A 23,375-nucleotide genomic window follows, 5' to 3' on the forward strand; every position below is an offset into this window, starting at 1 on the left:
TTAGTATATAACAATATTTTTGATTAAAAACACACTCTGCGAATGTAATTCTTGATGCAAAGCTCTCCTTTGACGAATATTAATTGTTTAATTTATGCAAAAAAAAGTCTGAAGCTTTGTTTTGCCACAGATTTTTTCCCCACTCATTTCATGTCTACTTGTAAAGTATCTTGTTATATCAGCACTTTACATTCTTTATCACAACTGTACCTGAAGTTTCTTATAATTTTGTTTCACTGCAGCAGAATCTGCCTGAACATTTGCAGACTCTCCAGAGACAAGCATTGTCAGCACTTGGCAAATCTTTCAAGTAGTGATAATCACAGTAAAATTTAGTAACACTGCCACTTGTGTACAATATGAAATATCTTCTGGAGGCAGGTTTTTAAAGGAGTGGCTCTTGAGCTCCCCAAGGGCACAGCCCTCTCCAAATAAAGGAGTTGACTAGTAGTGATATACCAGAGGAAAAGCTGCAGTTATTGATAATAATAATATAGATTATACAATCTATAAAATAATAGGTGCTACCAGATTCTGTCTCTAAAAGAGCCCTCTTGATATCCAAATAAACCAGCAACTCTTAACTGTGTAAACTGTGTTCATCACATCTCACTTGTAATCAGCTTTTTACCTTAGTTACATGGATATCAACAAAAGGCTTGCTAAGGAAAGGTGATACCACTAACAATCTTCAGCTTAGGAGTGCTGAGCCAAGTAAGAATAGACACATTAAAGACTGCTAACCACTACACTTTTGTCGTTCAGTGCCCAGCGCAGCCACTTCCACCTGAATGCTGTGAAGAAGAAGCTTTTTGTAGCAGAGCCACAAAATCATAACCTGAATTTTCAACCAATTTATCAAAACAGTGATTAACAGGCACAGATTTCAGGCAGATAGGGAATGTGTGAGAAAACGGAGCTGTTGGCTACATGTGCACTAAGGAACCCAGTACTAGAAAAGCATGAATTCAGCATTTCTGAATGGAGGCAGGAAGGACAGGAGGCAGCAGAGAAGGGTAGCAGGGTAGTGAGGGACAGGACCAGCTACTCTTGAAGAAAATCAGTTTGCTTTCTTCACGGAGGCCCTGTTGAAGAGCTGCACATCTCTACTTCCCCCTCGTTAGTAGGGCCACTACAGAGGGACGCAGCACTACTGGGGTGTGGAGGGTAAAGCCTTGGAGTGCTCCACAGGAGGAGCTGCATGACTCCGACTGTGGAGGAGGAACACCAAGTACAATGGCAGCAGGGGGGAAGGTTAGGCAGCAAGGTTAGGGAAACTGTTTCAACAAAGGTGAGAAACACAATTCAAATTAACACTAAAACACAGCAAGAAAGAAAAAAAAAACCATAAACATACTCTAGAACATGTGCTGTTCTTTTGGGTTTTTTTTAAGTTTTGTTTAATTTAGTTTTCTGGAGAGATGGGAGGAGAATAGAAAAGAGGGTTGCAATTTAATTTGTCCAATCACAGGGGTTTTTTTTTTTTCCCCTGCAATAAAAAGAGCATATTCCTTAATGGCCAAAATGAAAATGCCAATGCGATGGCAATGCACAATTCCCACTCTATGGGTTGGACTACACATTTTCATCTTGGCAAGAAATGTGATGCAGCTCAGAAACAACAGTTCCAGAGTATATTTAGCTACTAAAGCTGTGGCACACAAATGTCACATTCCCATGAGTCAACCCTTTTAAAGAACCCCGTCTTCACACCCCCACAGATATTCCCCAAGATGCCTGCACTGAATTAGGAGTGAAGCATATGGATGGATGTGACATCATCAAAGCAACTGTGTTGCAGTAAAGAAAACAGCAAGTGGATTCTTATACAATTAGTACAATCAGTAAGGAGCCATTTGTGAGCACAGAAAAAGAAAGAAAACACTGCTCAAAGGAATAGACACAACCAATGAAGAAAAACACAAAGCACCTTGCAAAACAAGGAAAAATTATTAAAAAAAATAAAATTTTCTTTGTGAATGTGTGAAAGCAAAAGAAATCATAGCAAAAGTGGAAATAAAATCTTGATAAAAGGATTGTAAGTGTAACATTTACTGATTTAATTTTGTGTGAGAACTCTTTCCTTTGCCCTTTTGAAACAACAACTCAATAGAATTTTGGAGCCAACTGGCTGTGGCTAGGCAAGGCAAGGAGTAACAGCACACAGGTGGATGGTCATGGTGGAAAACCATGCGGGCACCTCTGCCGCCATTGGTCTGAGGAGTGTAGACTGCTTCCAGCCTTGCCAAAAGTCATAGTTAGGCATCAAAGAATGCATCATATTTAAATGACCCTGTCAAGTACTTATAAGGCTCTTTGGTAACCATCACTCCCTGGGGAGGGAAATATTGAATGTAAACGACTTCATCAGTCAGTGAATTGAAGCGAAAATTATCAGAATTCAACAGCTATACATTTATTAATATTTTCACTGCATGCTCTTCTGAAAGCTGCTAGTGGCATACAAGATGCTTTTAAGAGCTAGTTTTCCACCTATCAAGCATTGCTTTTCAGAAGACTTGTGAAGCAGGGACCCACACACAACAAACAGTGTTATTAAAATGCTACCTTGTCTGGCAGCAGCAGAGGAGTTGTATTCAAGGATTCATCCATCCTTCCTTTTCCTTCCTTTTCCTTCCTTTTCCTTCCTTTTCCTTCCTTTTCCTTCCTTCCTTTTCCTTCCTTCCTTCCTTCCTTCCTTCCTTCCTTCCTTCCTTCCTTCCTTCCTTCCTTCCTTCCTTCCTTCCTTCCTTCCTTCCTTCCTTCCTTCCTTCCTTCCTCGTTCAGGGTGGACAAGAGAATGATATCGCTTATTTTCAGAAATGGAAACTGGATTTTCTAAGAAATGTCCTTTTGCCCGAGGTATTTTGTATAACAGATGTTACCAACAGATTGAACAAAGAAAGAAAAGATCCCCATTTTTTGGCTGTCAGCATTATGATCATTGATATTGCTGGGAGGAAAGCGGAGTTCTAGGTAAATCACATGCCATCTTAAGGAAGGCATGCAGGTTTATCTGCCTTCCCTCCACTACGTAAGTGATAATTTCTACAATTGAAGAGCAAGGGACAAGGAATTAAAAAAAGAAGATATCTCAAACTGAGCTTAAACTGGAATTAGAGTGAGAGGTTTCATCTTCAGTACTGTCACTCCCTTGCATCTGAAGTTAAGGTTTTGAGTTTGAGTATTGCAGCCACCTGAAATTATCCCTCTGCCAAGGCTCAGCAGTCCCCAGGTCTGCAGGGTGCAAAGAGGCTCTGCGCTTAACACACAGGGAAGACTGATCAGGTTCTAGAAATTCACTTTTCTGGTATAGATTTGCAGTTGTTCTCCCAGAATGTCCCAGAATCTGCAGGATGAAGCTCTTCAAAGATATTGCTCAAACGGGCAGTTTTTCTTTTTTTTTTTTTTTCTGTAGGAAGAGCTAATTAGCTGGGAGGTGGGGGACAAGTTTACATCTTCTGCCTGTGGGAGTTTAAATCTTCATCTTCAATTTCCTGCCAATAAGCCTAAAAGCCAAGGCTACTAGATTAATATTTTCCATGTTATCTCCTGCCTAATCTGACCAACCTCCTCAACTGGAAAAGTGCTTCAGGCTTTGTCTCTGCTGGGCCAGCCAGGTGATGCCCATTGCCTCTGTGGTAAGGGACTGTGAAGGCTCTTTGAGGTCAGCCCTGGGGAGTTCAGTGAGAAACCCTGGATATCCCTGGACTATGGGAGGCATCGTGTATCTGGGGCTGTAATGAATGACAGGCACAGAGGTCACAGTCAGGGCCCAGACCACCAGCAGCTGTTCATGTAACTCTGCTGAAGACTGTTCTGTGATGTTAATGTGCTCATCACTCCTCACTGAAAGCTTCCACAAGAAATGCAAAGAATTCAAGATTCAGTGGGTCAGATGGAGGGGGAAGAATAGGGGAAACTAGTAACCTACTAGTTTGGGCAGACAATGCAAAGCATCAGGTCTGGCATGCCAGTAGCTTCTCTAGGAACAGCTGATGCTTTTGTCTAATGAGTTTTTCATATAAAATGCATGAACAATAGAGACTGGAATCCACATTTCAATTAATATTTTAAGTGTTTTATATCAAGTATTCATAGCAGAAAGAAGTGAACTTGTGTGTTCCTGCCCCTGGTGAGTGCCCTAACCACTCAGCAAGTGAGTTTTGCTCATACTCATCTTCCTTCTGACACACTGAGTACTTAATTAGTCCACACAGAGAAAAACATCTTCAACAGAGATTGAAAGAAGAGATCTAAGAACACCCTGGAGAAGAATAACAAGAATTCAGATCTCTCTAGGCAGTGGAGCTATTTGAACCTAACTCCCCTGCTTAAAAGGAACCATATTAAAGTCTGAGATACAGATTAAAAGGAGCTGAAAGAATGATGAGGGGCACCACCACCTCTACATAGGAGAAAAGGTTCTTCTCTGTGTTCAAGCAGCAAATTTTGGCAATTCTTTGCTTAATTCTCTGTATGTATGGCAAAGGAGGAATGGAGGGCAAAGGACAGGATTTCTATTAGATCCCTGCTTCAGCAGTGGTCTGAGCACTGCGAAATGACACCTAAATCCTAACCTTTTAATACGTGAAAAGTAAAACATAGAACCTCTCCATGAGTAGTCATTTATGCAGCATTTAATGTACACTAATGAGCACACTAAAAGGAATTTTTTGCTGAGGTCTCACTGGAGACAGTGGGACTGAGGACCAGTCACTAGGACTACTCCCAGTTTACTCAATGGTTAAACTAGAGCAGGCTTTCCTTGTCTGCACTGGAATGCTGGACCTGATGGTCACCCGCTTAGTGAACTGATTGGTGATGTCACAAGTGGCAGCAGCCTGGGCTGCAGTGATCATGCACTGGTGGAGTTCACAGTCCTCAGGCATACGGGTCAGGCAAAGAATAAAGCCAGGACCCAGCATTTTAGAAGAGCAAACTTCAGCTTTTCAAGAAGGTCAGTAGGACCCCCTGGGAAACTGCCCTCAAGAACAAGGGAGCAGAACAGAGCTGACAGATCTTTAAGGATATCTCCCAAGGGAGAAGAGCTAGTGAAACTCAGATGAAAGAAACTGGACGAGAAAGACAAGACTGAATGGATGTATTGGGACCTGCTAGCTGAACTAAAGGGCAAAAATTAAATGCACATGTGGTGGAAGAAGGGACAGGTATCATGGAAAGAGTATAGGAACACAGTCTGGTTGTGTAAGGATAGAGCCAGGAAGGTGAAGGTGTAGCTGGAACTGAACTAGGCAAGGGATGCCAAGAATAACAAGAAGGGCTTCTACAGGTATGTCAGCCAGAAAAGGAAGGTTGAAGAAGATGTACTCCACCTGGCAAGCAAGGCTGGCATGAGGAGAAGGCTGAGGCACTCAACAACAATTTTCCCTCAGTCTTCTCCTGCAACTTTTCTTCCCATGCCTCTTGAGTGTTTGGTCCACAAGACGGCCTGGGGGACCAGAGTCCCTCCCACTGTAAGAGAAAATCAGGCTTGGGACCACTTGAAGAACCTGAACATACCTAAGTCTATAGAACATTGTGATATCTATCCCAGAGTCCCAGGAATTGGCTGATTTAATTACCAAGCCATTGTCTATGATATTAGAAAAGTGTGGCAGTCAGGTGACTGGAAAAAAGAAAATTTTGTACCCATCTTAAAAAAGGGTAGAAAGAAGGGCCCTGGGAACTATCAACTTGTCAGTCCCATTATCTCTGTGCCTGGATCACGGAACATATCTTCCTAGAAACTCTGTTAAGGCACATGGAGGACAGGGAGGTGCTCAAGACAGCCAGCATGGCTTCACCAAGGGCAAGTATTGCGTGATCAACCTGGTGAAGAGAGTCCATCAATGGGCAAGGAAAGAGCTACATATGTCATTTATCTGGACTTTTGTAAGGCCTTTGACACGGTCCCCCATAACATCCTTCTCTCTAAACTGAAGAGAGATGGACTCGATCGGCGGATAATTTAATGGATAAGGAATTCACTGGAAAGCCTTATTCAGAGAATAGTGGTCAGTGGCTTGAGGTCTGAATGGAGATCAGAGACAAGTGGTGTCCTTCAGGGGTCGATTTTGGGACCAACGTCTTTATCAATGACATAGTGAGTGACATCAATGACAGAGTGAGCCTTCAACAAGTTTGCAGATGTCATCAAGCTGTGTGGTGTGACTGATGCACCTGAAGGACAGGATGCCATCCGGAGGGACTCGGACAAGATTGAGAAGTAGGCCCATGGGGACCCTGAGGTTTAACAAGGCCAAGTGCAAAGCACCTGAGCAGGGCAACTCACAGCCCAGAAAGCCAAATGTATATGGGGCTGCATCCAGAGCAGTGTGGCCAGCAGGGCGAGGAAGAGGATTTTGCCCCTCTGCTCATGTGAGACCCCACCTGGAGTGCTGTGTCCAGCTCTGGGGTCCCCAGCACAGGAAAGACATGGGCCACAAAGGTGATCAGAGGGCTGAGAGAGCTGGGGTTGCTCAGGGCGAGGAAAAAAAGGTCCTGGGAAGATGTTAGAGCAGCCTTCCAGTACCTAGAGGGGGATATATAAGAGTTAAGGAGGGACGTTTTATAAGGGCATGTAGTGATAGGACAAGGCAAAAGGCTTCAAACTGAAAGGGGGCAGGTTTAAATTGGATATGAGGAAGAAATTCTTTACTCTGAGGGTGGGCGGTAAAGCATTGCAACAGGTTGCCTAGAGAAGTTGTTGATGGCCCATTCCTGAAACTGTTTAAGGCCAGGTTGAATGGGGTTCGGAACAACCTGGTCAAGTGGAAAGTCCTTCTGGTCATGGCAGGGGGGGTTAGAATAAGATGATCTTTATGGTCCCTTCCAAATCAAAGCATTTCATGATTCTATGATTCTACAGTTATTGAAAGATGGAAATAATGTGAAATTAGCTGAGAACTGTTGTGCTGCCTTGGGAATTCAGAAAAAGGCAATATGAAAATGCATCCTTAAGAACAATAGGAAGCCATAGATCTTGCTTTGTCAGACAACAGGGCAGATCAAATTTAAAGACAACTAAATCCCCTGCTTCCCCCCTTCCCATACACATGCACAAAACTCTCTATAAAGGCATACACTTCTGTTTGTTTTGTGTGGTTTCCTCAGGCAGTGAATTATCTAGGACTGACTCTAAGATTGGCTGTTTAGTTTCAGACTTTACGATAAGCTTTTAATTATAGCACAGGAGTTTCATTGCATGTTACTCTGAGCCAGCTGGAAGCAGTTACACTTTAGTCCTCCTCCCCCTCCCTCCTCACCACAGGATGTCATTTCCAAGGCCTTACCCTTCTTGTCTTGATGATTATGGGATGAAACTGCCACATATGGATCTGTATTTTCAGATGAACCAAGCGGATCCTTCCAATCCAGCATGCGTCCCCTAGCATCATAACCCTGTCGAGCGCGAGAGTCAGAAGTGGTGGTGCTTGGGACTAGGGAACTGGAGTGTCCTGTTCACATTATAAATACAGGTAGGGAAGACAAGTCTCATTAGTCACTTACCACGCTACCTCCCCACGCTCAGGGATGTACAGACTGCTTTGCTTCTGTGACAGGTGAACATCTTGTCTTAGGCTGAGTAATACTTCAGAAGTCCTTCAAAATGTGACTTCGAAGGAAGAGGGGGTTTGAACCTTCCAGATCAAGGTGCTAAAAGATGCTGCCACTGAGCTGGCAGTTCTGTGCTTCTCGACAGAGTTAAATGCATATGAAAGAGGGTAAGCACACTTCATCTGAGTCAAGCATCCTTTGGCTGGATTCAGCACACATGCCTGACTGAAACTGAAGTGTCAGCCCATGCTGTCTGATACTGGCTCAGTCAAAAAGCAAATTAAAAAATCAATGTAGAACAGAACAAAGTCCAAAATGGCTGGAACTGATTGGGAATGCCAGAAGAACTACAAAATGCTGACATCATGAGGCACTCTACCTCATGTCCCCAGGGGAGTGAGGGACTGCCTTACACCAGTGTGCTCACGCTGTGGCACTCCTCTCCAGACGGGAAACGTCCCGGGCCAGCTGCTTGCACCCTCTTGCACCATCACTATTGGTCCTGTCTGAGCTGGTGGCCCAAAATTGCTCTGAAATAAGCACAAGACTGAGCACCATTTCTACTCAGAGCAACAGTGCAGACAGTGCCTCACCACGTGGATCTGCCCAAGAACCCGTGACTCCAGCAGCAGCTGAGGCTGAGGTCTCACATGCCTTTTTTCATTACAAATGCTCTAGACATTGTTACTGTTGCCCTGAACAAGACAGAGTTGCTTCTCACATATCATATACACCCCAACAAACAGCACACTCACAGAACTTGCCCCACTGGAAACACAGCACAATTTGAAATGTGGTTTGGATGGGACAACAGCATGTTTGTACACTCTTTGCAGCTGGACCTGAAAAGCACATCAGCACCTAAAATGCTTGAGGTCCTTGAGTCTACTCTCTCTGGAAGACAGCTCCCACATGGACTTTCCGGTGGCTCAGCTGCTCTGGGGAGAGGGCACCAAAAGCCATCCACACCGCAACATTTTGACCTCAAAACCATTCTGAAATTTTCCTTTTGGCACACGTGAAAAAGTGAGTTATTTTCATCAGGATTCAAGGAGTTCTAGGCCTCCTTAATTTGTGGAGTAACTATATCCCCTTACCTACTTTTCTTAAGGAGCCCATTAAAAACGGGATTTTTGACACATGCTCAAACTAACAGAATTGGATTACTCACAGACAGGATGACATATAACATTTTTCGTCAGATAACTCTAGACAGACTGACAGCAGCCCTCCTTTCTCCTGTCTCCTTTTGAACAGCCCGGCAAATTAATTTTCCTTCCTCAGATGAATCTCACTTGGAGAGGAGTCCAATCACCAGGCTACAGGCTGCCCTAGCAGGGACCCTCTCTCTGCTCCTTTCCTTGATCTTGCTTCACTGCTCAGAAAAATAATTTGAGACTCACTGGGGCAGAGACAGATCAACACAAGGAGCTGAAATTTAAGCCTCACATAGAAGGCACAGAGCCGGTCAGGTAGAGCCTGTGCTTCTGTAGTTTATTTTAAACAGCTCCTGGATAACCACAAAGCTTTTGAAAGCTGCATCTCAAAAATACTGTTTTAAATGGCTTCTAAAGCCATACAGCCCCAGCTCTCAGAAGTCTAGAGAGAGATGATGAACCTAGATCCTCAATTCTACTCCAACTATCAAAAATCTAAATGTTGGCCACCAATGTCCCCAAGCTTTTAGATGCACCCACATGATTCTTTTTATCCAGCCCTTTCACCAGCTTCATGGTGTTGAACTACTGACGAAGTCAGCAAAATGCTGCAACTTCTATTAAGATGATATGATTTAAAGAAAACCTGTTGAATATTAATGACTTTAGAGTAAAAAAAAGTCTGTGCTCTTCTATAAGTTTTGGAGGAGCCATTTTGATTTACTGAATCGAATGATATATGGGAGCACTTTGGACTGTGTTTTGTACAGGACATGGTCACAATGAACTCCTTTAACTTGTATGCTTAGAAAGGAAAATTGGTTAAATTTGCAGTGCTCTCACCATGAAGCCACCCTTCAACTACAACTAATTGTTAACACAATTTAGCTGTGGATGTCAGTCTGAAGGTTTTATACTGACAAGGGCAGTGGATTATATTTTACCCTCTCATGGTAGAAAGTGTGTTTTCTCCCAGCCATCTTTCTTTAAAGCAGCAAATTAAATGCTGTGTTTTGTTAAGATAGAGTTTTAAATGCTGTGTTTTGTTAAGACAGAATGTCACCCAAATAGAAAAGAGAAGCCAAATGCGATCCTTTTTTAAAAGGTTTCCATAAGTCTTGTCATGCCTGGGGACATTGGTAGCACACAGATAGAGGACTCCATTTGAACTCCAATCCAAATGTTCCACCTGCTTCACAGCAGTCCTGCAGCAGGACTGTTTGTGTCCAAAGGGACTGGTAGAGGTCCAGCAACTGAAAACACAGCCCCTTCTTGAAGCAAGAATATGCTAGATCCTGAAAGCATTCACTCCAACACTATTTTACGCTTGTCAACTCCTGTGCTCATCCTCAAGGAACAAGACAAATAACAAGGCAGAAAACAGACTAGAAAATAGAAATTATGGAATTTTCATGTTTTCTTTTCCCTAAGGATTAAACCACAGTGCAAACAGTCATGGGGTTCCAGTCTTCAAGATTATACCCCTTTCAGCAACAACAATAATGTGTACAGTATTTGGTCAGCTTACACATAGTGCTGCACTCACCATAAGACAGCAATTAGTCATTGCTTGATAAGGAGGTAAAAGAGAAGAAAATCTTACCAAGTAGCAATCATATTTTATGCCTGTATTCGATATGCATTTTTACACCTGTATCTCTTTCCATACACTTGCACTTTTAAATGTGCTTAAAGGAAGATTTCTAGGGAAAAGCTATAAGCGTAGTTAAAGAAAACCATTTTATAATACAGAAATCTAGAAGAAGTATATGCTTAAGGGACACATTTTTCAGGGGGGAAAAAAAATTTCTTGAACCATATGTTGCCAATACACAGAGAACTTCCTGGTAATGGAAAGCTAAGGCTTTGTGAAGCTATTAATGTGTACCAGATGGTCACTAGGTAGAGAGGGGTTCCACACAAACACAAGGAATCAGTATATTTATTCTCTCTGTTACTAATGTATTAGACTAGTACACACTGAGAAGCAAGCTTACATAGTTAATTGAGACAAACTTTCTTCCACTGGATTTTGAGGAAGCAGATTAAACCTTAATAGCCCGTCCCAGTTGTGTTAGAGCTGTATTTGCAAACACTTACTAGGCGGTGATACTGCTCCTGTAAGCAGTATCACAGTGTCCTGTAAGCACCTGAATAGCCAGTCCCACTGGGTGAATTTCACCTCTGAGCAGAGTAGAACCACAAATGTATGACCTATTTAAGTTTCTCTCATAAACAGAGAAAAGACTGAAGTGGCAGGCAACCCAGTCCTGGCCCCCTCACGCACAGCCATTATCAAGTCTTTACAATGTAGTATATAGTTCTCAACATATAGTGGGCCTTTTTTTCCCATTACACCATTTTTCACCACTCTAACTTGCAAATAAGATTTGTTGAAATTTAATGAGGCTTTAGCACATCTGAGATGTGGCCAGTACTTCTGTGTTAATAATGGTTAATACAAAAACATCTGAAAAACCAATTCTGCCTTTGTTTTAAAACAAAGCATCCGAATAACTGTACACATAGCGCTTTTCAAATGTCTTTGTTTAAAGAAAACATGTAAAAATCAAATAGACACACTCTAAAAAAATCTGGATTAGGTGTTTCCATTATTTGGAAAAACTTTTCATTTGGAGTGCTGTAATCAAGTAACAGAGGCAGAGTAAAAGCACTTAGTGCCTACGAGCACAGATAATGATTCAGAAAGGCAGCACTTCTGAAACTATAGCTTGTTCTGAAGTGCACTTGTAAAATGCAAAGAGGTTTTTTTTCAGGTTTAAAACAAAGACAGAGATTCAATACTATCAGTATTTGATAGTTGGTCTAATATGCACAAGTCATTAGAATCTCAGAGGTTAAGATATCTGCACGCTATCCTATTAACAGCTAAAGCAATCTAATTAGACAATTAGAGGAAAAGTTAAATCAATACTATAGAGGGAGAAAAGACTATGGCTAGGGGGTAATATAAGGGCCCAATTCACTAAGAATTGATGTTTCCAAAGGTAATTGAAGCTGCTTAGACTTTTGCAGAGTGATCTAGCTTAATCTCCTTGTTTAAATATGTGTCTCCCGCATAATTTCTCTCTGACTTTCTGCATCCAGACCTTCAGTCTGCTATGCTCTCCTTCGGTGTCAATTGAGTCACCTGCATGGACTTTGCACTTGCTTACAACTGATCACGTGAGACTGATCAGACTGAAGAGAGCCCATGTGCCAAAATCAGGAGGACGCTGGTGCCAGGAATGCAAAGATAGAGGGCTTGGTTCTCCTTTCATTCACACTGCTACAGATTGGCAGTAAGTCTGTTGAAGGAGGATGATTTATAGTGGCATAAGTGAAGAGAATCAGGCCTTATGATTTCTTTTGGAGCTTCAGATGACTTTGGTTATATTTAGCCTGCTGAGCATTCACTCAGTTGTCATTCTGGCACTGGTGTTCTGAGGCTTAATCTATTGTGACATACCATTTACCTTTGCATTAAACTGTACTCAGTAACATCAAAATAGATCATTCATAAATTTTTTGGTTTTTTCAAGATGCAAAATTACTCAGACCAGTCTCTACGGTTGGCAAACACGAACATGTTTACTGAGACTGGTTTACTACCTCATCCTAGCGGAAGATCAATAGAAGGTCACTAGTGGTAGGTGAAAAGAAAGCCCAACTGCAAAAATATCAGACTAGTTATTTTTACTAAACCAATAAAAGGCAAGCTGACTTGCATAGAGAGCATGTTAACAGGATGTACCTGAAAGGGGTCAATGAAACAAACCGTAAAAGGCAGGACACGAATGGGATCCCATGTTAATGCTGGGTCAGCGTTTCTCCAGTGCACCTGTCTGTAAGGTCCTACTTTAAAAGCTGGGTTCATTTGTGGAGTCTCTTTTTGGCCTTGACATGCCTGGACAAATGTACTCTCTTTTGTTAACTGTACTCTCTTGGACTACAGCTTTTTTCCTTCTGCTGCTCACTTGAAGCACTTTTCTGCTTTCTTAGTCAGAATAAAATATCAGTTTTTACCAAAGTACCTACTAATACTCTAGCTGGCAGGATCCAGAACCACAGTTCCACAGCTATAACTCTGCAGATTATAGAATTAACATACAAGCAGGAAATCTAGAACATTTCTGGCACTTCAGCACTATACCCAAAGCCACTCTCTTTATCTTCACATTCAGCAGTACAAATTTTATTATTACTCTTCTTTAATTACTGCTCTGTGCATTAGAAATACAGCAATTTCACAATGAAAGAAAGTAAAAACTGTCTATGCAGATGAAACTGTGAGTTTTCCATATATCAGAAAGTCTCAGCTTGCCTTTGATTTTGCACATTCCCTTCACTGGTTTTCATTACCATACTTTCAAATAAGTTTCACCTGCATATTTTTCATTTCCTGGTAATAAACAGTAGGGGGAATTTTATTTTATTTTTACTAATGTTGAACAGCATTACTGTGCCTCCAGTTATTTATATTCTGCTGTACTGAGGTGTCATTGGTTCAGTTTCATACCTACATACTCTGCAGGCACAAGATGAAAGGATCAATTAAAAGTTCATCACAACTTCACATTAACCTACCTCTTGCTGTGTTCAGCCAAATTCATGGTGAATTTGATCTAGCCCTAATGAACTGCTAGTCTTGTACAGCCTGAAAGGAGCTTCACAAGGAAGCTCCCACCTCTCATGGAATTTTGCCATTGACTTCACTGGCAGCTCCTAGCTTGTGAGTACTTGTCTTTGTTCAGGATGTCTGTAAGAAAAGCTATTGCAATATATGTCTAGGTTTGAATTTAAAGTGATTATTTATTCTGCAGTGACTCCTTATGAAAACATTTATTCTTCACTCCAAGAAACAGCAAAATCTAATTCGAAATATGCAGAACAAAGTGGTAGAAAGCCCTGTGAGCACAGATTAACAGCTGCCTCAAGGGAACCTGCTACTTTAGGCTTGCAGAAAAGATCCTCTTTAGTTCAGGTCATTTAATTTGCTATGTAAATTTGAATGGACAACATAAATGACTCACCCTAGAAATGACAAGAACCTTCAGGAATTGAGGCATAATCCAGTCTCAAACCACATGGGTAAAAGGTTAATTTTCCTTATGAGAGAGATCTTTCTGTAACCCAGGGATAGTTCTACTTTCCCTAAGGTATCTCTGACTGGCTGGGGGGGGACTACTCTCTTGTTTGTCCTGGTGAACAGATAAGATGCATCACTGTACCCAAGTGTTTCTTTGAGTGTCAGATGAAGCATGCTCTTAATCATGTCTGCTGGCATACCATTAAAATAGGCCTTATCTGACTTTAGTTCAATCGAGACAGTTTTGAGGAAAGACAAGAAAAGAGGGATTGAAAACCAAGAGGTATGACTTAATCCTAGCTGTGATTAGTGAATCGGGCCCTCAAAACCAAGACAAAAGAAGTAAAATGGGGTAACAACTATTTGAGTACAGATACTACTAGCTAACACAAGGATTTGGGGAGAATTTTTAAAAACACTCATAAACTGACCATACACTGTGTAGTAAGACATTTTTTGATCAGGTGGAGCAGTTGAAATGTCTATGAACAAAATAAATTGGGAAGAAACATTAAATATAACAAAAGTATGAAAATATTTTTAACTTTAGTAACAAGTGATTCCTCCAAAATAGATTTTCTGTCAATAAATATTGAAGCTAAGAACTTCCTTACCATTCAGGGCTACGAAGGAATCTGAAAGACAAATAACAGGGGAAAAATCATTATTTGTATCTTGTTCTTTCTTTTAAGTAGTTTGCTGCTAATAAGCATTAATGTTTCAGCTGATATTTACAAGCATGTGATTTGTACCCTAAGGACCCAGGCAAAACTAATATTCAGACATACCCGAAAACAATGTCTGGCTTTGAAAGTGCTCATGACCAGCTCTGTACAGCACCTACTGAAGGAGAGAGGGCCAGAGTCGCCCCTGCTTTCCTTGTAAATCCTAGTCTAAGGCAAGGCACTGCAGGGGATGCAGCCAGCAATGTGAGTCAATGAGGACAAAACTCAGGTGACCCAAGATCACATGAAGTAATAAAATCAGCTGTGTTAGCAGGGAATGAAATCTACCCCTGTGCAGTGTCAAGGTTCAATGCACCATTCAGGGCTAAAGAGGGATTTAAGCAGGGCATGGGCTTTGTTGCTCTCTGCACAGAAGTAGATCTCTCTCCACGAGCACAATGTGCTCTTCCTGAATAATTTCCTACCCTCCCTTTATATGTAACTGATATCAGGTACACTCCACTCCTGCCTAACCTATTTGCCCAAGGAGAGCAGAACTGGCTGAAAAGGGCAAAGATACACCAGCTGGGAGCTGGCCTGATTTTGGTGCTAACCCATTTTACAGGGGAACAGAGGGGAAGCATATCTGTACACCTCCTTCAAAAATCTTTGTAAAGGTATATATTACCCTATCTTAGGACAGAGGCTGTAATCCTTGTACTCCTCCAAGCACAGTGATGAGAGTAATTACTGCCTCTTGAATAAGGATGCACAAGGCATGAGAAGGCTCTGGCTTTCTACAGAACATCTGGCCCACACAATGTCCCATGGCACAGTCTAGCCCTCTGTTATTTTTCTCTATGTTGCAGAAGTGATGACTCTCTCACTGTACATTGAATCCTCAGTTTCATCAGTTTTATTGCATCAGTGCAAATTAAACTGAAAAGAATGAGTCTTGATTTCATGAGGTTTATAAATAATATTTGGAGCTCAGAATCAAACCAACCTTAGTGAGAACATTTGGAACAAGAGCTGTCCTGAACACAGATGTTGGTATTCCTGAAGGCTCAGAAATCAGCAAGGTTTCCTTGCATGCAGTGCAAGCTATGCACTTTTAAGCATTTCAGTACAAAGCCGTAAATGTTTAAAGACTGTGTTTAAGCATCCAGCTCACGCTGTCAGTATTTAAGGTTTACCATTAAAATTTCTTAGGCAGTGCAATAGTACCTGACCTTTAATACCATGAGGTTGTCCAGACTGTATGTAAAATTCCCTAAAATTCACAAACTAAGCAGTTGTCATTTCTTGATCTGGATCCAAAGCTGAAGATGTATTTCTCTGTCTGTGCTGCATGGGAATGTAGTCCAAGTCACAGACTACACCAAGAAACCAAGCCACTTCTGTACATTTACATAAACAACCCAACCACCAGGGCTAATAAAGACAATGACCCCAATTCATTATGCCATTACTGTAATCAATGTCCTCTAGAGCTGAGCTTTTCTTGTTATGCAATCACTCTGAAGTTCAGTGTTTGTATAAATCACATGAACTGAGCTATTTTCCTCAAATACATTTAAACAACAGTTCTTCTTGTGAACCTGCACCATTAGCTTCATTGCTGTCCCTGTCATGGCTTATGTTGCTACAAGAGAATGCCTGACAGGTAATGGTGATTTGAGGCATTCAGAAGGATACTGTGACACATGGTAAATGGAGGTAAAGCTTTGCTTACTTTGGCAGTCACCCAGGCCATCTGTATTGCCACGTTCTATGTCCTGTTCAAATGCCAGTCTAAATAATAGAAGGAAACAAAACAGTATGAATAACAACAGTCATAGGCATAACCAGAAAGAAATTATCACATGTTCAATTGAAATAAATCCCTGCTGTGAAACTGGCTATTTCTTTGGAAATTCCACACAAAGGCTGAAAAACCCCAACATACACATTTGAGCTATTCATCATTGCTTAATGATTTCTTGGCTTCTGATGATACTTTTCCTTTATATTATCACATTTTAAAAATCCACAGCATGCCTCGTTACCAAGGGAAGAAAAGACTTTCATTTTTTAAACTGTTAAATACAGGATGTTATCAGAAGCACCTGTAACCCTATCTTAACCTGTGCACTGAGTAGATCAGGTGCACTGGCACTTTGGTGAGGGAAAGGAGCCAACCCATTGGGCAGGTACTGTGTTTGAGGAAGAAGCCTGAATTTCAGCAGTCACTTAGGTACGGCACCAGATGAGGCTCAAGGCATAATGTCCATCCCACAAGAGGTATTCCTTTTAACTCAGGGGCTCTACTGACAAACACTCACGTGCTTTTGTAGCTGATGTGCTCAGCTTATGCTCCCAAGTTCTCTCTGTGATTTTGGATAACTATGGAAGCTGTTCTTCCAACTTCCTGTGTGGTCAAAGGTGAATGACAAGAACCTTGGAAAAGTTCCAAATACAAGCCCTTGCCTATATTAGGATCCTGCCCTTGAGGCATAATTACCCTTGCAGACAACTCATTCTAGCTCTGTGTTCTTAAAGCACCTGCTCTACTGTCATCTACTCCTGGAGGATGACTAACATCTCTGCTTCCTGTTGGCCAGCTTAGAACTTCACCAGATACCTTCACAGCTGATCTGGACCCCCTTCCTAAGCACTGGACAGAACACGGGCTGCCTTGATCTCTTTTGGACTTCACCACTGCAAGCTGCACAGCCTCTGTCTCGATGGATCTATTGAGGAAAGTGGGAGCTGCTCTAAAAAGCAAGGCACGGAAGTGCCCTACAACTTGCCATGGAAGTTGAAGAAGCCTCAAGCTCATTTTGGAGTGATGGAAAACCTGATATGGACACAGGTACATTTTAACATTACCCTACCAGAAGTCAAATCAGACGCAGCCCACATTTTTGTAGTCAAGCATATACAGACACACACAGCTGCAGCGTCCCCAGCAGATGGTGGAAATCAGCAAATTAAGAACAAGACAGAAGCACAGTATGCTTGTCCATTATATAGTGAGGACCTGTAGAGAAGCAGGGTTAAATGCTGTCAGATGTAGGGCTGTCCAGGCTCTGTGATGTCTGTGCTACATTTCCACTACTGCCATGAGGGAGTACAGCTGATAGCTCAGAGTGGGCCGTCATGTGGTGTGTCAGAAGTGGCCATGAAATGTGATCTCTGAAGTGGGTTTGCTCCCTGTAACCTTCCCAGACTTTCATTATCATAAAATAACTAAATTCTACTGTTAAGCAAGGGGAGATCCAGCACTTCTCTAAATCTGTTTTAAGCCCTTACTGTGCTCTGTTATTCCTCTTAGTAATGCACAGTAAATTAGAAGGACTGGTTTTGTTTTCAGTGGACAAATTACTTCAGTAATTTAATTTGGATTCTATTGCCTCTTTAATCAGCTGTAATGGCTCCAGTGTAGGCTGGTCCAGACATATCCATCCAATTCACTCCTTTCAATAATACATGGACCTTAATACAGCTCTTTCATTTTCTTCTTCCTCCTCTTTCAGCAGTTACCAATCAGCTGACTGTTCACATCAAAAAAATTTGTGAGACATTTCGGAGGTGAATGCAAATAAGATAGAAACAAACACTTCCCACATTTTTCCCTCTCTAAAAGCCTCATGTTTCAAATAGCTTTGCCCAAGACTGCCTGGCACCACCGCCAGAGCTTCACAGCCCTTCCAGCCAGAGCCCTTACTCACTTGGAGCCAAGGACCAGCTGCATGCACACCCCGCTCTCCTTCACCCATCCGCAGTACGGGTCCCTGGATGCTATGCAGGCCCTTGGGAGAGAAGAGCACAAGTGGCATTCAGGAGTGCTGCAGCTCGCCCACTGCCCAGGCCTCTGACAGCCACCACAAAACACATACTTTTTGCACTTGCTGTGACGCTCGCAGCGTCCCAGGGGCACCTTGATGACACAGGTGGAGAAGGCGACGTACAGGGCGCTGCTGGGCTTGTCAAGCTGCATGCCCATGATCCGCTTGTCCTCCATGCCGTCATAGCTGCACCTGATTTGGATAAAAGTGGGATGTGGTTGCAACTAGGCTCTGCTGGGGGAAACCCTAATTGACCCCCAGGCTGAAAAAAATAAGATCACAAAAAGCTTATGCCAAAAAATCCGTAAGAAAGGTAGAATTGAACAAGTCAAGGAGAAAAGGACACACAATAGCCACTGAAAATACTGACAGACATATAAGCAAGTATTAAAAATGCATGGGATAGTTAAGAATTTGGGAGCAACAGCACACCAGAAAAGCTTCCGACGGCCCTTCGTTTTTGTGTTTATTCTTCTCCAGCACTCAAAGTAGCTGAAATTTCTGCATGATTATGGCTCACTTCAAAGTCCCCTTAGGCATATTTGAGGAAGACTGAAATGTGGAAAATTTCCCTTGGAGAGTAACTTGCTGCTTGCTGAGTTATTTGGAGAGGAATCAGGGTTTTTTACAGGATTAGAAAATTAATCTTCCTTTCCAGAACTTCACTTTTAATTATCCATCAGCTGCTGCATAGGATGGGCTATTTTCTACACAGACTGAATAAAAAAGTGTTATTGCAATGTAGAGACTGATAAGCAGACATCCCCTCCCTAAACAACTTAAAATTACCCAAAAAACTTGGCTTCTCTAACCACTTCCGTTTCCACGGGACAAGTTATTCTCTGGGAAATCAGAAGTTCAAAGTCACCCATACATGAGTACAAAGAATCAGATACACACTTTTCAGGGTTGTAAACATTGATCTCCTCCAGGAAAAGGCTGTCATTTAGGAAACCAGTGTTTCCTGTCCGTGCCAAGAACTTCAGGATGATTCCCTTCTCTGACCCCAAGAAAACCACGGTATAGTTCTGATATGGCCCAGCAGCAGAGTCAACAGCAATTTTGGTCAGGCGATATCTAAAACAATAGAGCATTTTCACAGATAAATCACAGAGATTATCACAAAATTGTCATTTATTTAACCACTTTCTTCACGTCAGATAAGTGTATGGTAGATTTCTAGCAACCATAAAACACATTTAAGCCCTTTTCCTACCTCTTTATAAATCAACACAGACTGTACCAATTTGGCTCCCCAGATGCTGGGGAATTTTCACATGTTTGCATACCCACACATCCAATAGCCACCAGAAGTGTACAGAATTTCAGAATTGTCTAGAAGTTCAGAAAGCTGAAGGGCTGCTAAGAGCCTGAGGGCATTTAGGAATTATCCTTCCAAAAGCCTGGTGATTTCTTCAGACAGGGATAGAGAATCAGTACAGTGAATTGTTTTTAAAATTTCAAGCTCTGTCACATTAAAAGCAGCTGAACTAGGTTCAACTTGTTTTGTCAGGAAAAGCTGTGTCAGTGCAAGAGTAAGATGCTAAACACCATTTTACCTCACTAAAAATAATCACACGACCACCACCAAGCAAGTTCAGTACTGAGGTGAAATCAAATCTTGGGGTGACACACTTTATTGAAAACAAGTATACTGGTGGTTTGGTACCAGTTGGATGGTACTGCCTATCAAAGGGAAGCACCCTGTGGAGCTTGCTACTCTCATCTTTGGTTGGAGGCACAGAACCTGACAGAAAAACCTGACATAAGATACATTACTGAAACAAAGTCAGACCTTTCCACAGAGCAAGGTGCCCTACACAATATTCTACCTTTGCTCAGGGGAAGAGCAGAAAATATGGCAAAAGTTAGTCACATTATTCTGTTCACTTCTGCAGGGTAGATAAGTAGTATAATGACCACAGCAGAGAGTGGGAATATGTTTTGATAGGAAGGGGATAGTGTATTTAACACTTGCTGATTTAGGAGTCTTTGTTCAATCTGTTATTATTTTTTTCTTGTTGCCATAGAAAGGATGCAGATTAGGCAATTACTTCTGCCCTATACACTTGTGCAAACATTAAAGCTTACCAGTACATAACCTGACAGACATCTACATATCCTGTGAATATATCCTGGCAGACGTGTTTGTATCCTGCGTACATATTCCTGAGTTGTCTGCTGATCCTTGCCTGAAGTTTTTATTGAGCCATCTCAAACAATGACCCGTAAGCCAAAAGGTGATTAAACCTTCCTCGCACAGCAGTTCCTACAACATCCGGTGTCAGCACAGCACAGTTGGAAAAGACTGAGGTCTTTCCTATCTTGAAAGCTCCTCAGGGAGTTCTGCAGCATCTGCTCAGCTCTGACACCATTCCTAGCTGGATTCATGCCCAGGACACCAGGGCATGTACAGAGTTGGAGGGTATTGGAAGCAAGGCTGTTGGCATAACTTGACAGCTACAATGCAGATAGAGCTCACTCGCTGCACATACCTGACCATTGTTCTCAGGAACCAGGGTCGGTTGACAATGGAAGGTACAGCCTCGTCCATCAGTGGATGTGTTTTGATGAAGTTCAGAGTATCATCTGGGAACTCATTAGATGTTACATATTTTTCTAATGATGTAGAGCCAGCACAGCAACCAGGCCTACATAAAACAAGACAGTAAAGCCAGAAAAACTAATTTGACAGAGGGCAAGCTTCCTTTTGTGATGAAGCTCTAACTGCAATATGATCTGCTTTATAGGAGTTTAACTTGGCAGAAGATCGATAAGCGTGGTGGACTTGTTCAGCACCTCAGGGGAAGCCTAAAATCCTGCTCTGTCCTCCACTTAAAAGGACGTAATGTGTCACTTATGAACACAAAGTAGTTTTTTCATCAGGAGAACTACACACACAGTTTTGTAATTTATCCATTCATATGGAATGTAATCATATCATGTGTGCGTTTGGCTTGATGCTTCCCAACTGCACAGGTGTTTTCTGATATGTAACTCACCTAATTGACTGCTCACTCCTGGAATAAAAGAAGTCCCTATAATACAGTAGGAAGTTGTTTTTTTTAAAGTTATTTTTAGGTATGAAAAAAAGCTACTTTTAGTCACATCTGATAGAAAACAGACCATTGAAGACAAACCGAATAGCATCCATGTAAACATTGTTTTTACCCTTTGTTCAGTTTGGATGAGATGATTTAAGAATGGTAGCTCATTGAGAACTTTCAAGGGCAGAAAAATTATCTGCCCTTCTTTAACAACTTAAATGCAAATCTGCTCATGCTATTTCTAAAATCTACCTGCTCCTAAGACGTAGGACAATCTTCTTGCCTGGACAGGCCATCTCTCAAAGAATCAGCAAAATGTTTTGTTTGTTAATATTGTGTAGGTAATTTTCTTTAATAAAAGGCTCATTTGATCCCATTTTCCAGAGCACTGTGATTCTTCAAACCTTTGGGCCACTGTGAGATAGGAAGATGAAACATGGACCACTCACTCTGAAACACATTGCATCATCCAATTTTCATCTACTCTGTTGTGGGTAAAGGCATTGACATCAAGAGTAATGTCAACTTGAACAAAATACAGGACTGATCCTATCATCTGTGTTGCTCAGATTTAGATAAATATTCAACTATTAGGTAAATAAATCTTGTGTGGGAAGAGAACATTGGACTCGAAGGAACTAACTGTGTCAACAAGTCTGGTCCTACAAGAGCTGAGCAAGGAACATTACATGCAGACAGTGTGTACTCTTGCCTCCTCATATCCAAAATACTTTAGCTGTCTTGTAATTGCATGTAGAACTAGCAACAGATGGAGAGAAGGAAAAATCAAGGGCACGATTGGTTTCCTAGGTCCTTGCAAGGGCATTGACCCAGGAGACAACATTCCCAGAGAACTCGAGGGAACAGCCTGGCACCTTCTGGCACTGTGGTGTCTACGGTTTCTGTGTATCTAATCTGGAGGCCTATTTACTCCTAAATCCTAATAGCATGATTGGATTAATCCTGTTTTAATCTCAAAACTGGTTTAGTCGAGTCAACATAAATCCCAGCAAACCTGCTGTCTGGCCAAACAGGGAAGTGACACCTCGGAAGGGCTCTGGTAGTTTTCTGAGTAATGTTAGGATCAATAGGGGCAGTAATGTTTCGGCATCATACTGAGAAACCCAGATAAAAAATGCCCCTGTTTCAAAGGTGCCTGTCATGTACTTCAGCATGAGCTAGAAGTAATGATTATTTCTATTGAGCAGATTGATTGCTAAATATTACATGAAACACTGTTCACAATTCACTTCAGATTATGTCCTTCAGGCTTAGAAAGAGCAATATTATCCCATCTCCATCATAAAAGTTAGCCTGCTATTGGCACATCCCAAACTCGTAATGCAACTTTCTGTTATTCTTTCCCACTTTCCCCTTCTTCTTTTCCCTTTCCCTGCCAATATATCTCAGCAAGGTCCAAACAAATAACCTTGGAGTCATCATGCAGCCTTGTACCCCCAAGGCAGACCTTTGTAGTCAGCAACATGTTTGAAACACTGCAAAATGAAGAAGAAAAGTCCTGCAACACTGCTAGAAACCGCATTACTAAGGCTCAGACTGAAAACAGACACAGAATTTACCAATTTTCCAGTCACCTTCAAGCTCTTCTCTTGAATGACAACTTCAGAATACAGACAGCACAGTAATACTACACTTGGCAAATCCAAAACATGATGGACTAGGCAGAAACTCAGCGTCCACCACGGAGCTTCATAAACTCATAGAATATTGTGAGCTGGAGCCAACCCAGAAAGACCACTGCAGTCCAGCTCCTGGCCCCACACAGGACACCCCAAGAATCACACCATGTGCCATGAGAGCACCATGAGTGTACTTCCTGAGCTATGTCAGACTGGTGCTGTGACCACTTCCCTGGAGCCCAAGTTCCAGCGCCAAACCACTTCCCTGGGTGAAGAACCTTTTCCTAATGTCCAACCTAAACCTCCCCTGACACAACTTCAGGCCATTCCCATGTGTCCTGTCACTGGTAACAACAGAAAGATGTCAGTGTCCACCCCTCCTCTTTC

The 23,375-nt window shown here is 42.0% G+C and overlaps 1 protein-coding gene across 1 annotated transcript in view; it reads right to left on the reverse strand.

The window, feature by feature from the left end:
* The window catches only part of SEMA6A (semaphorin 6A), a 48,404-nt gene that overhangs the window by 18,441 nt on the left and 6,588 nt on the right, over window positions 1–23,375 (reverse strand). The window contains exons 5-12 of the mRNA XM_005430352.2: window positions 20,797–20,952; window positions 19,202–19,378; window positions 18,353–18,493; window positions 18,185–18,265; window positions 16,207–16,265; window positions 14,421–14,441; window positions 14,238–14,288; window positions 7,296–7,460 (exon numbers count right to left, since the gene is read on the reverse strand). Coding sequence (XP_005430409.2) covers window positions 7,296–7,460; window positions 14,238–14,288; window positions 14,421–14,441; window positions 16,207–16,265; window positions 18,185–18,265; window positions 18,353–18,493; window positions 19,202–19,378; window positions 20,797–20,952 — 851 coding nt within the window. The remainder of the gene's footprint in view (window positions 1–7,295; window positions 7,461–14,237; window positions 14,289–14,420; window positions 14,442–16,206; window positions 16,266–18,184; window positions 18,266–18,352; window positions 18,494–19,201; window positions 19,379–20,796; window positions 20,953–23,375) is intronic.

Source organism: Geospiza fortis, unplaced genomic scaffold (assembly GCF_000277835.1).
Source record: "Geospiza fortis unplaced genomic scaffold, GeoFor_1.0 scaffold962, whole genome shotgun sequence".
In the NCBI taxonomy this organism is placed as follows: Eukaryota; Metazoa; Chordata; class Aves; order Passeriformes; family Thraupidae; genus Geospiza; species Geospiza fortis.